The following is a 17,194-nucleotide window of genomic DNA, read 5'->3' on the forward strand; positions in this document are numbered from 1 at the left end:
GTCTCCTGAAGATTTACTGGGGGATGAAAGACCAGATCTACCTTTAATTGCTGCCTGTAATGTTTAGCATCTGCCAAGCAGATCACCAAACTTAAGGGGTTTTTACATGGAATGTCTTAAAGGATGCAAAGATAGGATCTTAACTTGTACATGTGTACCATTATTTTGGGGGTATTGGCATTAAGAATTTTTACAGACAACACGCAAGAAAATAAAATAGTAAATTCTTTTAGTTCTTTTCTGAACAGAACTACTCTACCTTTCAAGATAGGGAAGCTAAAAAACACGAGATGATATTATTCGGTGGTTTAATGTTTGAGAAATGTAAGAAAGAAATCTTGTAGACATTCATATTATATTCTTCCATGTCGCATAAATGTGGGATAGAAAGACACATACTGAGTTTGATTAAAATAAATAAATAAATAAATAAATAAAATAAAATGAACTGTTAATGGCATATTAGTTGTGGTGAATAAAATTTAATTATAAGCACAAACTAATTTGTGCTTATTAGGTGGTATAAAATATTTTCTAATTTATTTAGGGTCATTTAAAGTGCATGTTAAGACACAAGTGTTTAATAGTTGTCTTTTTTTATGTTTTTCAGTTTATATTGTGGGACACAAAAAACAATCATAAATATTAGATGAACATTGATTAACATTGAATTAACATGAATAACATTACCATTAGCATCTTTTTTTGGATTACTTTAAGTGTCGTTTTTACTGGGCAACAAAGCTAATGAACCATCAAATGTTCTATGTTTGTGCATAATGCATTAAATATTAACCTATAATATGCAAAGGCTTAGAGACAGACTGCTGTAGCATTCAGAGAGAAATGGATGACATCCTAAAACTCTGCATGGGTTTTAAGAAAGCACAGGGTTTTTTTTTTCAGTGATCTTGCTATGTCAAGCCCATATGAGTTCCTGAGAGAAACAACTTCAATCCTTTCAGTATCCACACTAACTTTTAAGAGCTTTGTTTTTCATTAATAATAAGCTGGTGGGGGATATTTTCTCACCACAAAGCATCAGTACCACATCTTTAGTTTCACATGCATGAAGCCCATTTCTCCCAGCTGGTTTGTGGGACTTTCTCAGTGGAAACAATTAGACTTGAATGTTAAGCATAGAGACTATGTTCATCACAAAGCAAAGCGCTCCTATGATGCTTACTCATGTTGCCTCTGCAGTGGGTGGACACTTGTGCTCAGAGCTGAATAGAGGCATCAACAAAACTTCTTAACTTTTAAAATACCAACATAGAATAAAAATATATACCAGACTGCATTCAACTGCAATCAGTGGGACAACTATTTAAATAGAAATAACAACAATATGTTCTAAAACCAATGAAACTGCTGACTCAATAAACTCAGACCAAAGTTAATTCCTGATGTAGTTTTTATCTTTTGCAGGTAATTGCACGAACGGATACAAAAAAAAAAATCTCTGGAAGCCTAAGCTGAGCTGTGTGTGCTGTTAGTCTGTCACTGAAGGAATATTGGAATGTATAGTGATAAGACATATAATGAACAGCTCTTTCTTTGGGTGGGGGGGGGGATTTTTATATCCTATACTAATGTTGATGAGGTCAAAACTCTGATTTTCTTTTTCCCCCACTAGAAATCTGTGTCCTCAGTGAATTAGAAGACCTGAGTGCGTCTGTAGATATCCAGGATGTATACACAAAGATCAAATGTAAAGTTGGCAGCTTCAACATTGATCACTACCGATGCAGGTATGAATCTGTTAACATCTTGTAAACACATTTAGACATATTATATACATATAATGATATATTTTTCATACATTTGTCTAATTCATTTTAACCTATCTTTTGCCTCAAGTCATAATACTTGGTGATTGACATATTTTAAAGCTGTTATTTTGCCTAATGTATTATATTTCCATGTATTATTCACAGTGCTTCACATTCTTTCACATTTTGTGTTACTGCCTCATTCCAAATTGTTTTAGATTAACTTCTTTCTTCCGCTTTCTACACACACTCAACATTTTTTTAAGTGTTTTGCAAAGTTTTTAAAAATAGAAAACCAAGAAATTACATTTGCGTAAGTATTCACAGCCTTCACAACAACAAACCTTCACAAACACAGAAGTGGACCACAACCCTCGTTAACCCACCTGTGTTCCCTACTCATCAAAGTCAACATGGCTGCTGGGAAGTTGGCTAAATGTGAGCACATTTTCTGTCCACCTCAACTCTACCGCTCCTAAACACCAGATCTCAGAATCCCATAGTTCACCCCGTCCATCTCTGAAAAGATAATGAAGTAGCAATCACAGTAATCAACATCCTGCAGAGTACTGCAGGATGTTTGGCTGCATTTGTAACCCTGCGTGTTTGCGTGTCTGACTTTTTGTTTCCAAGTGTCTCTCACTCCAGTCAAGCCAGACCGTAAAACTCAGTTGGACCGTCGGAGGCCGTGACTCTTTTGAACCCCGTCGTAAACGATGGATGCCCTCACAACTAACATGATAATAGATATTGATTCAGATTTGCCAGGTTTTCAAATCTCTTCAGTTGGATCCTAGGAGCATCGGCGAAGGTCAAAGAGTGATTGAGGCCATTTGCTTGGCGTTGAACCTCGCTGACTAGCTGGCATCCCGCGGACCTCCCTGTGTCGGTTGCAGCTTGATTTGTAACCCTGCAGGACTGCATATGCTTCACACGGAGTTCTCAACCTTAGCCAGAACAACGTCAGCGCTCAGACAGTTCTAGTGTGTGTCGATGCTGTGGGTCATTATTTGATCCCTGCTCTGTTCTCCACAGGTGTGTGTTCAATTGCTTTTGAGCCAGTGCCAGGCCTAATCTTTTTACTAGACCTCTATTCCTCCTTAACTAGATAATTAGTCAATTTTCTTATTTCTAGGTTATTTCAGTGAACGTGCATTTAACAATGTGGTCTCAACACACTTTTACCAACCACGGATCTGGCAAGCAGAAGCAATTCATTATCCATGCCAGGTTACAGTCATGGATGTTCAGGCCACAGTGGAGAATCTCTGGGCTCCTGGCCCACTCCAATCTCTATCATTCACTTACACTGTAGTGCTCCCAGTGACTGGAGTCCGTATTAATCATTCTGAATAGATAATTGCTCAGTATTTCATTACCCAGCCCAGGTTATTTGTGTACAATGGGTCAGATTAGATCAAGTTTGACAGATAAAATATCTTTTCTGGCCTTAGCTATGTCACTGCTGGAAAACGAATAGACCATTACATAGGGCAAGCAAATATGGGAGGCCAATCCATAATTGAATCAGTGATTGTATCAGAATAGGGTGAGGAGAGAAAGGGTGGAAAAATGATCTGTCACAAGGAATGTAGAATAGATGGACGCAGAAACCTTAGATGGTGTGTAGGACACTTGGATAGGATTCAAAGGAGGACATGAAAGTGGAAAGGTAAAGAGGTGATTCAGTGCTAAATATTTCAGGGATGTTTCCTGTCTTGTGGAAAGTTCAAAAGATGATCCCGTTCGCCTTATTTTAACAGTGTCTTTCAACTCTTTGATGTTCATTAAACTATTCAGTTACTCAAAAAGGGTCCCCAAAGAAAAGAGACACTTCACCCTTATTCACTCCAGGCAGCTCACACTAGATGAAGCTGATGTTTTCCAGCTGTGCTACCAAAAGCGGCGCCTGAAGAATGGCTGGCAGAGAAACTCCACATCACAACTGTGTAAATTGGTCTCTTTGAGTGGAGAGGTTACAAAGATATGTTTAAATAGGCAAAAAATTGCACACACACTCACATGGTGGCATTTAAAAAAAATACTGTTATACATAAATGCAGTTCTACACACAGGTTGGCTAAGCTAGCCCGCTAGCTTTAATTGTATATTCAGTCAATGGGGTTTGAGTGCCCACCTGTTTTGTATACTTTCTAAATACTGCCAGTAAATATGTTGATGCACCATGGCAGGTTATTGATTTGGATTGGTTTCTGACCCTTTGACCATCTCTAGTTGAGAGTCCAAATTATTTTGATTAGTCAACTAGAAACTGGCTTATTTTACACAAAGCAGAAATGATTTACAACAAGGTTTTGCAACTTCTGCAGACTACATATGAAAAGAGATTTACTAATGATTTTTTGGTTTTGCATCAGAACACCTTTAGATTTGTAGGTGCAAAAATCATTATTGGAGAAGCTCACTCAAGTTGCTTCTACCTCAGAACCATCCTCCCTGAGAGGAGGTCGTTGCTGCTATATGCCCTGTAACTCATTTCCATCCTGACACAATATCTGTTTCTTTCTACCTGCTGCTTCTGCTGCAGCTTATGCCTTATTTTGTTCCTTTCAAATTGTTTTTTTCCTTTTCCAACAGATGAGCCTGAATTAAATGTGGTTCAATTCAGATTTTTCATATGACACCAACTCCCAACAAAAGCCTTCTTAAAGCATTTTACACATTCAGTCATATTACTGAAAGTTTACCATTGCTGGACCCTGCCTGCATTGTGTCAGTTTGGGGTTCAGTAAATAAAGTACAACCTGATAACCCAGGTTTGCCCAAGTCCAGTTCCCACACCTGAATCAAGCGGCTGGCTGATTACCAGGTGAATGAATTCAGCAGTTTGATTCAGGGAAGCATGTAAAATTTTAAGTTCAGCTGCTCCCGAGGTCTGGACCTGGGCACCCCTGTTGTAACTTTTTTTTTATTTTTTACTTTAACATGCCTTTTACCTTCCCCAGGAGCAGCCACACAAAATCCCTCATTGTGAAATTGGTCTTGCATGTTTCTCTAGGCCAGGGCAATATGGCTTACAGTCTGGGCAATATGAAGGAATCATTCTACATTGCAAGGAGAGCGCTGTGGTGAGGCTCCTGTGTGTCCCCAGAGCAGCCATAGAAGCCTTAGTTCTTCATACACCATCTGCTGCGCTGCTGCTCCTGTTTAAGATTTTTCATCTTTTCTGTTGCTGGACAGACAGGAGAATAAAAAGAAGAATAAAAAGAGCGAACATTGCGAGTTTAGGCAAGTAATTTACTGAACAATGTAAATTCATAGAAAAGAATAACTTAAAAGATGATTTGGGATGGTTTGCTGCTTAACCCTTTCCTGTCTCTCCAGTAACTGATCGACTGAATTCTCAAGCCAATTTAATCTGGTCAAAGAAAATTTTCTGTGTGTGTTAAAGACTCCTAGAACATGGACTTCCACTCTTCTTTGATGAAACTTTATTCTTGTGATGGTCTTATATAAGCACTCAGAAAAACAAAAATCTGAAAAATTTACCTTAAAATAATTGCAACACAGAGGATTTTTCCATAACCTTTTGTGTTGATTATTCTATTTTCACTTGAAATATGGCACATATTGCTTCAGTCTCTGTTGAGGTATACTATAAGACCATAACTCAATATTTCAACCGAATCAACCTCAATAACTTTCTTTGGGTTTAATCAGTTGACTTCTTTTGTGATTTTTACTGAAACTATACTGAAAGTATGTCTCTGGCTTCTTCTTTTTTATTTTGTGTTTTCCTCCTTTTCTACTCGATCTGAATCCACGTCTGTCTTCTACGTCTTTCTCTTTCTGGATCTACCTTTTTGTGTGTGTCATGTCCTCCGCTCTCCTCACCTCCAGTATGGAGGAGGGTGTTCGGACCTCGGGCAGCTGTGGAGGAGTGGTCCTCTCTTGCACTGACAAGCTGAACAGACGCACTGTGTTGGTTCGACCCGTCAGCAAGCAAGGCTCTTTCAGCCACTTCTCTGGCTTTTCCCCTCCTGTAAGAATCCAGCTTCTTTTTCCTTTATTTTTTTTTCTGTTATGTGAACTCTGTTTTAACATCCATCAACAGTGGGTCAAGAATTTTCTCTTTGATCCTTTAATAAATTTTAGGCAATTATCACTTCAAAAGAAATGATCCTTTTAGTAACCATAAGAAATCATCACTGACTAGAGATGCTCATATTAATAATTTTCCGTCCCTGATACTGATCTGACTCATTTAATAGGCGTAGACCAGCCAGCCCGAGGATGATGCTTTATTAAAGTTAATAAAATCACGCCATGTTGTTTGCTCAAAAGTGCAGTAAAATACTTGTCTAAAGATTTCATCAGTATTGCCAGGTATTTATTGCCATCAGTGCAGGAACTGCAGAATCTTCTATTTTTCTTTTTCTAGACATCTGCCCATATTTTGACCTAACCAGAACTTTCCTCAATATCCTCTGCTGCCATGTTCTGACTTGCGTTGCTTTATCATTTGATGATATACGTGACTAAACATACAGTTACAGTCAATCTAGTTGACTCTCAGCTTGCTCCCACTGTTTTCCACAAACGTTTATCTTTGCACGTTTACTCTCTCAAACCAGAGTTTTAAATTTAATCATCTCATTTCAAAGCAGGGCAAGTTAACTTTGTGGTCAAAACGTAAAGAAAATGTTGTTCCGCTGCCTCTGGAACTTAGTTTTGAATGTGATTACTAATCTTGCAAAGCCTTCTCAGCAAGAGCTGTCTGTGGATATCTTAGCACATTAAACAGAACAGGTCACATTCTGTTTAATGTGGCCTGTTCTGTGTGAGCCAGAGGAAGTGTAGCCTCTCTGGCTCTTTTACTTTGTAAAAAGAAATTAAAAAGAAGTTAATTCTTAGTTGAAAACTACTATTAAATCTTCAAAATCTTCTTGACAAACACTATTAAAAATTTACAAGCTGTGCACATGAAAACACATATACCATAATTGCTAACATTGGCCACACAAAACTTAGTTGTGCGTCTCGCTCTGGGTGTGGTCAGTAGACCCACAATGGGTACTGGGTTTGAGTTTATTCAGGGACTTTAGTACATGGGACTGGAATGGACATCTCTAACTTTAATGAAAATATTTATTCTACAAATTTCATAAACCATCTTACTAAGAAGTGCAACAGAATTGTTAAAAAACAATAAGATCCACTGTGACTGGATGTTTTTGCTTACCTTGATGTCTTAAATCAATCCACCAGACTTTTAATCAGGACTTATTTCCAGATTTTTCTAGGTATCTTATGTATTTTTACTTAATATTGGCTTTAAAATATGTAAAAAATAAAATATATATATATATATGTATATATATATATATATATATATATATATATATATACACGTTTCTAGAATCTAACGTTTTTAATGTGGACTGATTTCCTGCTTCTTGCTAAATTATTTTACTAAAGGTGAAATTTGTCCTCTAAGCCTTCCTCGTCAGTAGCTTCAGCTTGGCTTTCTTTTTAGACGTCTCATGATATAAGGCTGAGGTCTTTGGATGAGGTCAAGTCTGTTTTCTTAAAAAACAAAAGTTAAGAAACAGAATGTAAAATGTATAAGTATACATTTTACAGAGCATTTCAAAATCATGTATCATTTCTTTTATGAAATCCTTCTAGAACTGACTAAGTACATTGAAGTCTCCATTTGAAGAAAAAGGGGGGGAAAAGAGATTGAATCCTCATCCAAGAATTTGAGCCAGAATCATACAGGACAGTTATTGGACTTGCCTTGCTCTGTGTGATCATGTCTGTTGTCAGCCTGACCTGTCCTGTCTCGCATCAGATGGCAGCTAAAATCCTGGAAGGTTCTCATCAGCAGCATGGTTTCCTTTCGATTACCTACACCCAAGCTGTGACCAAAAACGTCCGGCACAAGCTGACCTCCCGCCTGGAGCGGCCGTCGCGCAGCAGCATGACCACTCCGAGCCAGAGGACGGCCAGCGACCCGCTGGCAGACAGCTCGCCTCAGTACCTGAGGGAGATCCTGCTGACAGCACAACCCTTTGATGTGGTGTTATTTTGTCCCTTGCTGGCTACTGTAGCAGGGGTATTTCAGGTGAAACAAAAAAAATACATTTTGTGTACAGTGCAGACCAAAAGTTTGGACACACCTTCTAATTCAATGGGTTTTCTTTATTTTCATGACTATTTATAAGGCAAGAAATCCCACTTATTAACCTGACAGGGCAGGTTGACCTATGAAGTGAAAACCATTTCAGGTGACGACCTCTTGAAGCTCATCAAGAAAATGCAGAGTGTGTGCAAAGCAGTAATCACAGCAAAAGGTTGCTACTTTGAAGAAACTAGAATATAAGGGCTATTTTCAGTTGTTTTACACTTTTTTGTTTAGTGCATATTTCCACATGTGTTATTCATAGTTTTGATGCCTTCAGTGTGAATCTACAATGTCAATAGTCATGAAAATAAAGGAAACTCATTGAATTAAAAGGTGTGTCCAAACGTTTGGTCTGTACTGTATATTGGGCAGATATTTTCTCAATGGAAGCAAGAACCAGATTATTTTTCAGCTCGTGTAAATAAATACTTATCTGCTGAAAGAAATTATATAAGGGGGACAATGAATATATTGTTTCATAGTAGTTGGCATATTACACATTGTACTAATGATTTACTTCATTTGTTGTATTTTTATTTAATTCTAAAACACATCATAATTGTGACCTTCTGTGTGCTGTGTATTGCTGTGGCTTCATGTCTCTTCAGACTACAGTTCCCAGGCGCTACAGAGAGCGAGGGAAGTCTGCAGGTCAGCCAATGCGGAGCCACACATTGACGTCCAGGTGTTTGCCTCTCATTTACATCAACACCAGTGTGATCCGAGTCTTCTGCCATGGCACGCAAGACAGAAACGCAGCTTCAGGTCACACTTTTATTTCTTGATTCACACATGGAAACAGCAATATAGTAATATAACACACATACAATAAAATTGGCTTTCTTGATTTTATTTAACATTTTACGTATAGCCATGACAAGCAGTATTAGGTCCGCTAAAGCTAACAGATCCTCTACAATTAGTAGTTATTCTTACACCTGCAAGACTTTTTCTTATAGTTTTAACAATTTTTGTGTTTTTACAAACCATAGTCCACTAACCTGACTTTTTTCTGTCTGACTGTCACGCTGGGTTTTATGTCTCAAAATCAGTGGAGCTCACATGAAAACAAATAAACTTTCAATTCTTATTTTTCTTTGTGATGATGATAAAACTGATGAGCAGAGGTGTCAAACTTATTTAACTTTTGGGCTATAGCAAGATCATGAATATCCTCAAAGTGTGTGTTGTGCCAGAATGTATTGAATGTATTGATAAAAATCCATTCAGAAAATATTAATAGCTGTCTAGCATTCGCTAAATATTAAATTAAATAATGTTGAACATCTTTTCGCATTGATCGATCCCTTCAGGGCCTTTCAGTTAATTTTATAATTTTTTTGCAATCAAACTCAGTGATTTTGTGGTGCTACATTGCAAGTATTTGCAAAGAACTTTGCAATGTTTGTGCTTACATATGACTTTCTGTTACTTCCTGTATTGATCACAAACTTTAACTTGACATCAATTAGGCAGCGGTGTAGAAGTAACCAATACTGCCACCAGCAGGAGGGAGTTATCAATCACTGAAACCCGACGGCTTTGACCATTTTTGCGAAAAGTATATAATAAACTCACAATTTTGCTTAGCATGAAAAAAATGCAGGCATCTGTTGATTTTGTGTGAATTTACACAAAAACACTGGAAGGACTGTCAACTAGCTTGTCCCTCTCATTGTTTGGCCGTCTTTGATGTTACCAATGGAATATGTTTGACAAATCTTATGTATTAATAAATTAATATTTAACAGATACGTGCAAAAGGAACACAATTTGGCTTTTCTAAGATTTTGACTGTTTTCCTTTTAGACAAATGAAATACAACTATTTAGGTAGCTGAAGTTTAAAAGGGGCACTCATTAACTTGTTTTCTATACAGTTTTTGTTTGATTTTTCGTGTGAATGTATCCTTGCAGAGTCCAGTGAGAAGAAGGAAGACACCCTCGTGTTAAAGCTGGGTTCCCTCAGCATGGCTCCACAGGCTGACAACCCGCTGACCCGCACTGTGCTGCGAAAAGATATCTATCAGTAAGACAAACTCTTTTTTCACTCTAGCTCTTCTGATAAATTTATGACTTCATGTCCTAGCAGATATTTACTGCTGTAAAAGCGCCGTCGAAACACCAAGGAGTTGACACAAACACATTTAGTGGACAGAGGTTTGCAGATTTATCACCAAGTCACCCTTCCTGCTTGTTGCATATTTCAGTTGCTATCTCTAACATCTCCTTTTGTTGCTCAATTCAAATACGGTTCGTACAGCTCGATTATACTCAGCTTTGAAGTCGCACAGAGCTAGAACTGGCTGTTCCTAACCACCACAGATAATTCATTAAAGATGCCTCTGTGTATTTTTAAACATTAAGGCATGCAACAATTTTAGGTATATTTTTTGCATGTCCCATCATTTGGACGCTCCTGTGTCCCTTTGGGAATGTTCGCCGGGCTCTTGGGAAAGTATAGGATGCAAAGTATAATTGCACTTCATAGTGGTATCTGTGCCCCTGCCATGACAGAGCAATGAGAGAGAGCCGTGGGGGTCTGGCAGGCCCGCCAACTGAAACACAACACTGTTGACACAACCCTTCGTCCCCCTGTGCCATGTGGATCAAAGCTGTAGGGCAAGGAAAATCTGGACTTTAGAGGAAAATACTTTAGTGCAAAACACATTTTCCTGCTATAGGCAGCAAGAATCTGGATTGTGTCATAGCTGCCTCAAAACCACAGCCCCACAGAGTGTAGGGGTGCGTGTGGGGGTGTGTGTGTGTGTGTGTGCGCATGTGAAGGAGGTAGCAGTTGGGCAGATATGAAGCTGGCAAACACATGTAATGAGGGAGATAAAAGTGGTGCCTAATGCTTTGTGCAGATGCTAGTGAGATGGAGAAAAAGAGCAAGTAAAGTGGACAGAAATGTAGAGGAGGGGGGCAAAGCGAGAGGCAGTCTGACTCACTAGTGTGTTGGAAAGCCTGACACAGTCCATGCTGGATTGACAGAAATCCAGCTTGATTCCCCCTGCCTACGCTGATATGTTTGTTGGTTGTTTCTCTGTTAGCCGGTACAGCTAACTGTGGCTTTAAGAAGCTCGGTATCCATGGAAATTGCACTTCGTCTTCGTTACTGACTTCCTGGCTATGTTGTTGTTATCTTGTCAGATGATAAATGATGATCTGTGGCATGGAAAATAATCTGCAGTTTTTCTCAGACTTTCTGCTGGAAAACCATTAAGACCATCCATGTAATTTCAGCCTTTGCTGCGTAACAGTGTTCTGCCTTTGGTAGTTAGAGGACATGCAGCTTTGTGGCCGTGGTGCCCACATCTGCTTACACATTGATCGTGTCACACAATGCTCCACCCTGGTCTAAACAGACACACTTTACCATGCAGCACATTTACACACACATAACATGCACATCAAAATGCAGCAATGTTCATATTTCTAGCTATAGGTTCACAACTGCACATGCAGGACACCAAAAATACATATACAAAGTCACATCATAACAACAGTCATAAGCTTGTCTATGTGTACAAAAGTACCAATGCTGAATCATCCCCATAACCTCTTCATACAGAAGCCAAACCAGGAATTATTCCCAACCACTTTCTATGTTTTTTCTTCCATTTCTAACTAGGCATTATCCTCACAGTCTTCCCTTTTTGCATCTTCCCTCCAATCCTGGATGATAGCACTTCTGAATCCCATGATTGATATCCCCAAGATCAGAAACATGTTGACTGTCAAGCCAAGCACACTTTTGTGTGCTCTATATGTGCTAAATTCTGCAGCTTGTGCTCCCCCAGTTTGCCTATAGAAAGTCATAAAGAAAGTCTGTAATCATACAAACCGATGTGTGTTTACTGTCTTTAACCAACTGTCACTATAGCAAGACACATGTCTGCGTCCCAATAGCCATTTACTGCACTTCCTTTTAAAGTCCACCGCTAATTACCTCTGCTGTTATAATTAAATGACTCATTTATGCAACTATGCTTTTATTGTCTGCTGTTCAAAAAAATGATTGCCTCACAGTGTCTAAAACCAAGATTTACTGTTATGCCACCCGAGGAGACGAGCGCTGAGACGGGAGAGCAGCGAAGGCTAAAATAGCAGACATATGTAAACCCTTTAATGGAGTATATGAAGATATAATTTCACTTACACTATTTCAGACACATGCAAAAACGTGTAAATCCAGTTGTAGGCCCGACACGTTCAAAATGCAATATGCATTTATCATTAGGAGTTAAAAGACTTCATCAAAGAGGCTAAAACCTGCCTGCTTGGCTGGGATTTGACTGTATACTGACCAGAAGTTATGACAGCACTGCAATCTTGCCCTCTTTTTCTCTCTTATCTTCAGTTACAAGGCCGCTGTCAATTTATACAGCTGAAATCATTTTTCTGTCTTGAAAAGAAAAAAGCGGGCATTCTTGAAGTACACGAGCAGCAGCCTGGGAAATGTCCAGCATTCTCTCAGCCCTGGCTTTTTTGTGGTTTGGGCCTCTTTTATATCTCATATATTTTGCTCCCCGCTCTTTTTAAATGGGAACCATTCTTTGAAATAGTGTGTAGAAACTGGGTGTCCATAGTCACAATGATTGAATTCTTTTTCAAATTGTCTTTCAATTACAAAAGAATGAAAGTGTTCATGTCTGCATTTCTATGTTTGCTCAGTTAAAGACTTGTCTCATTTTAGTGAATAAAGTGATAATTTCTCAGTTAATCAAGAACTATATGCTTTTTGAAGTGTTTAGCTTTTGTCCCGTTTTATAGTGAAGTTGTGAGCTTTTGTAATGTAGCTGTCTGTTAACTTTGAGCTGTAGTGGAATTAAAACCTAAATGCAACAAGTTAAAAAAGGAAGCCCAACATTATTAACTGTTTTATTTTAGGTTACAGCTACTAGTTGCAGATAGTCAGTACGGTGCACCACAGCTCACACAGGACCCGCCTGATCACCATCATAACTCACACAGTGCACTGTGCAGTGAAGCAGACTTAAGTGTGCGATAAATAACACGGCCTTTCAAATCCGTCGTATTATGCTGAAAGTCCTGAATACACTTCACAAAACATTCTGTATTGCTATGTATCATAGCAATTTTCTAAAATCAAAAGTTCAGACACTCACCGCACGAGAAACTGAAGAGTATTCCTGCAGTCCTCAATGCCTCCAATCATAAAAGTAGTCCTGTTCTGTGCGCTTTTTCACTTTCTCTTTCTGATGGATGTTGTCGTGTTTGGAGACTGGAACTCTGGAGAATTTTTGCAACTGAACAATGGCATCCCAAGTGTCAATTCGTTGTCCCACATATATATTACCATTATCAAAAGTGTTTGAGTGGCCATACAAAGCCGGTATGTCAATCAGTTGTGAGTTTCTCCATCCCCCAAAACTCAAATGAACGCCATTCAGATTTACTCTGTACGCAAACTGAATTAGAACACAAAGTTTACCATTTTAAAACTGTTATTTAAAGCATGTTGTCATAAAAACAAATAGTATTTTTCTCAGAAATTGTTAGATTTTCTGGGTTTTTTGGTCACTGTTTATACTCTGGCGATTTGTTCCTTTTGCCATGATGCGTCACTCATGTTATCAGTTTTTGTAATGAGGTTAAATAAAACTATGCAGAAGAATCAAACGATGGCTACACTGTGGTCATAAACGGTCAGCAACATTAGTTATGTAGGCTGAGGCATTGAAACAGTCATCAGTTGGAACCGAAAGTGAGCCTTGAAAACGCCTCCACACAATTACACCACCAGCAGCATAAGGCAGTAATATGTATCTGGAAGGATAGATTTACACACTGATGTTGTTTTCACCAAAATTTTAATTGATTTTTACTATGATTTGAATTGAAACATGCGCAACTTAAGTCCCCATATGTTATCTGAGCCTGTTTGAACTTTACTAACCATGTTTAAATTGTAAACTTTGTGTTTTGTTCTTAGTTGGCAGGAACAGCTCCTGGTGTGTTCTTCTGCTTGAATGTTTGACATGTTGTGTGTTTAGAGTTGCTGTTGAGTATATTTTATTTAAAATTAATGGTAATCTGAAATATTGCTTCCTTTCTATCTTTTTTGCCCATTTTTCTTTGACTTCAACAAGTGATTTTCATCTACACAACTGGTCATTATATGATTTTAAAACTATAATTGGTAAACCTAAAAGATGGTTATGTGTGGAGATAAGCGGTATGAAGTATTCCATGTGACACCAATAACTATTCCACATTCAAAGTAGGGCTTCAAACGCGGGACTTTAAATGTATGAGCTACAGCTCACAAATTTACTAGTAATGGAGTGCTCTATCAGATAACCGTCTGATTAGTTGAGTAAGTGGATAAACATGTTCTGCTCCAGACATTCCAAACCTTTTTTTTTCTTGTGTAACCTGCAGTTCTGCTGGTTTAATGCGTCATGGTCAAATGCATTCGCATGCCTTAACCAAAAATTTATGGTCAAATAATATATTTCTATAACAGAAACTTATCCTCAGATATTTTCAATAAAAGTTACCAGTCATCATGGTTTTACTTACATCTGTCTTGAGATCGGTTGCAGCACCAGAGTTGGTTTATTTTCATTGGTTACTGGAGTCTGAATGTATATATATATATAGAGAGAGAGAGACTAATTTAAAAATCACCGTTTGTGCCTGAGTGCCTGTTGATAATCCAAAACTTTCTGTCTGTATTCTTTATGAATATTTTTTTCAACACTAGCTCAAATAAAGGCCAAACTCCTCACAGACAGAGTGAGCTGGGAATGTAGACGTCTACCAACACATGATTCATTTCCTAAAGTATGTCGGGATCATTAAGCAGCATTTTTTTTTTTTTTTCCGGGAGTTGTTGGAAATCTGTAAAGACCCTCGGAGCCACCATTCTGTCTGCAGGTATAGATAGCTGTTTCATTCATCAAACCTGCTACATCCACCCTCAGAAGTTACTGTTAACGTCAAGCTATTGTGCTAAACTAACTGGATTTAGTTACTCATTTGTTTGATTAAAACGTCATGGCCTATTGAGTCTTAATCTCTTCTTCTATCACCCTAAATATAAATAGAACCATTTCTTGTAACCTATTAACAATAAAAACTGTCACAGCACAACAGCATGTGTCTATGTGAAATGATCAAAACATCAAAACAGAGATTTTTAGGATTTTTTAAAATGCATTTCATATTTCTTTTTTATTCCAATTCTTTATTTTCAGCACAACCAGATGCCAAAATGCAATGGATTCCTATAGTGTGAGTGGGTGATTGTTAATTTGTATAAAACAATTGAACAGGTGCCCTTTATAAAGTCACTGGTAATTATGTTCAAGAAACAAACATTAACTTTAATGAGTGTTATTTTATTTATTTGTGACAGGCACATTGTGGTTAAGTTCAAGTAATGCTTTTCAATAAGCCCTGGATTTTTGTCTGTGAACCTCTCCTTTCAAAGTTCAGACTATGAGCAATTTTTGTGACTGCTTGCTTCCATGTGTCTGTGCGTGTTTCTAAATGCTTGTCTAAAATTACCCTGCACATTTCCCGGCATCCCCACACCTACATGACACAGCCTCAGATTCCATCCCATGCTCTCCCTCAGAGAGACTGAGAGCACACCCGACTGCCACAAAATATAGTTGTTGTTTTTGTTTTGATGTGTTCACATCGATGGGTTTCCACGGTAACGGCTCAAAAGGTTGCAATATCAGCAAAATTCATGGTAATGAGATGCTGGTATTTCAATGAACACTTTTAAAAATATGCACTCTGTTTGTTGGGCATAATTTTCTGCCCCACTTTTTAAACATTTTTTCTTTCCTGTAGTTTCCCCCAACCGTTCCTCTTTAGAATATAATCGGAACTCTTATATTTTTTCTGGTTATCCTATTTATGAATACAAACATATTTCTATTAGCCGTGTCTCTTTTCTGTACTCCAATTTCCCAGTTGTGGTTATTTTCAAGAATGCACAGCAGTCCTAATATTTTTCTTAAAGATTAACAGAATTCTGAATCTTTAGTACCAAACTATTTTGAGATTTTTTTTTTCAGTTTATTGAGCATAGCAGTGAACCTAGTGTAGCAGTGACACTGAGTTTCCACATGGGTAGAGCGTTCTTCTTTACACTTTTTTCTTCCCGTTTGTGTCTATGTCCTTCCAATTAGGAATCAATGTCTTCATGTCTTCCAGGAGTGTAAATATATCACATCAAACACAGGCATGTTTCCTTTAGCTGCTGGCCAGTAAACTACACCATGACCCATATTTAATTTTATACCAAGTCTCTATGACAACCATTAGACTGCTTTTTGAATTCCATCTGGATATTTTTGGATTAATCCTGAAAACGCCTTTGCTTTCAAACTCTTCCAAATTGTCTTTGGTCAGACGAGACTTAGCCTGAGCTTTTCAGCAACAGACACTCGAGATGATTCTAACAAAAACAAAGGATGAATATGTGGAAGAGCACCTCATGCCCACTGTTAAGTATTGTGGACGATCTGTTATGGTGTTAGCCTGGTAGAAACCAGCTATTTGTGCTAAACTAGGGTCTGGACCCTCGACTATGGAGATTGCATGCTGGAGGTGTGGACTCTGAAGTTTTAAACGATTGGATCTGATTTTACCCAATCGCTCACATTTGGACGTGACATACATAATTCATCAGCTCGATTGTGAAGGAAGCTACAATATGAAGCTTACCGGACATTACGTTCACTGTAAACGACAGTCTCTCACTGCGAAGAAAGAAGTGCCGATTTAAATTGGACCATGACATCTTTGCTAGCAAAATGTCTTCCTCTGTCTCCGACTTTAATGTCTAAATATTTAGAAACTTGGCAAACTACAACCATAGACAGGCTGTGTTTCCAAAGCAACATAAATTGATGTCAGTGTTCACAACTCCTCATTCTGTTCACTGATTGGCCCAGATTAAATGCATGCCGTGGGTAATTTGTGTTCCAAAAGCTGTAAGAAGTGACGTTTCTGAAACCCAGGTCATTTAGAAAGCAGTCTGGGAACCTGCTAGAGGACTGAAAATGTGTTATGATCAGGTCCTGTAGCAGGATAATTACTCACTGTACATTCTGTTTAAGAAGTATTGACAGGAACACCAATAATTGTGTTTCTGGGAATTTTGTTGCAAGCTATTTTTTAAATGGATTTATCCCCCCCGGGCCTTCCTCACAGAACCAATTTACTCAATTTTAGGGTTGAATTTTCCTGACATTTTATCACATATTGCCAATAAATGTAGTTTCTTA

General features: G+C 38.2%; 1 protein-coding gene across 3 annotated transcripts in view; it reads left to right on the forward strand.

Annotated features, from left to right (window-relative positions):
- Positions 1–17,194, forward strand: part of vps13b (vacuolar protein sorting 13 homolog B) — a 304,956-nt gene that overhangs the window by 142,379 nt on the left and 145,383 nt on the right. For 2 of the 3 annotated variants that reach the window (XM_032557917.1, XM_032557918.1), the window contains 5 exons: positions 1,637–1,751; positions 5,634–5,775; positions 7,588–7,860; positions 8,529–8,685; positions 9,837–9,948. In XM_032557917.1, coding sequence (XP_032413808.1) covers positions 1,637–1,751; positions 5,634–5,775; positions 7,588–7,860; positions 8,529–8,685; positions 9,837–9,948 — 799 coding nt within the window. Of the gene's footprint in view, positions 1–1,636; positions 1,752–4,791; positions 4,862–5,633; positions 5,776–7,587; positions 7,861–8,528; positions 8,686–9,836; positions 9,949–17,194 lie in introns of all 3 variants that reach the window. The other variant, XM_032557919.1, reaches the window with a different exon arrangement.

Source organism: Xiphophorus hellerii, chromosome 3 (genome assembly GCF_003331165.1).
Source record: "Xiphophorus hellerii strain 12219 chromosome 3, Xiphophorus_hellerii-4.1, whole genome shotgun sequence".
NCBI lineage: Eukaryota > Metazoa > Chordata > Actinopteri > Cyprinodontiformes > Poeciliidae > Xiphophorus > Xiphophorus hellerii.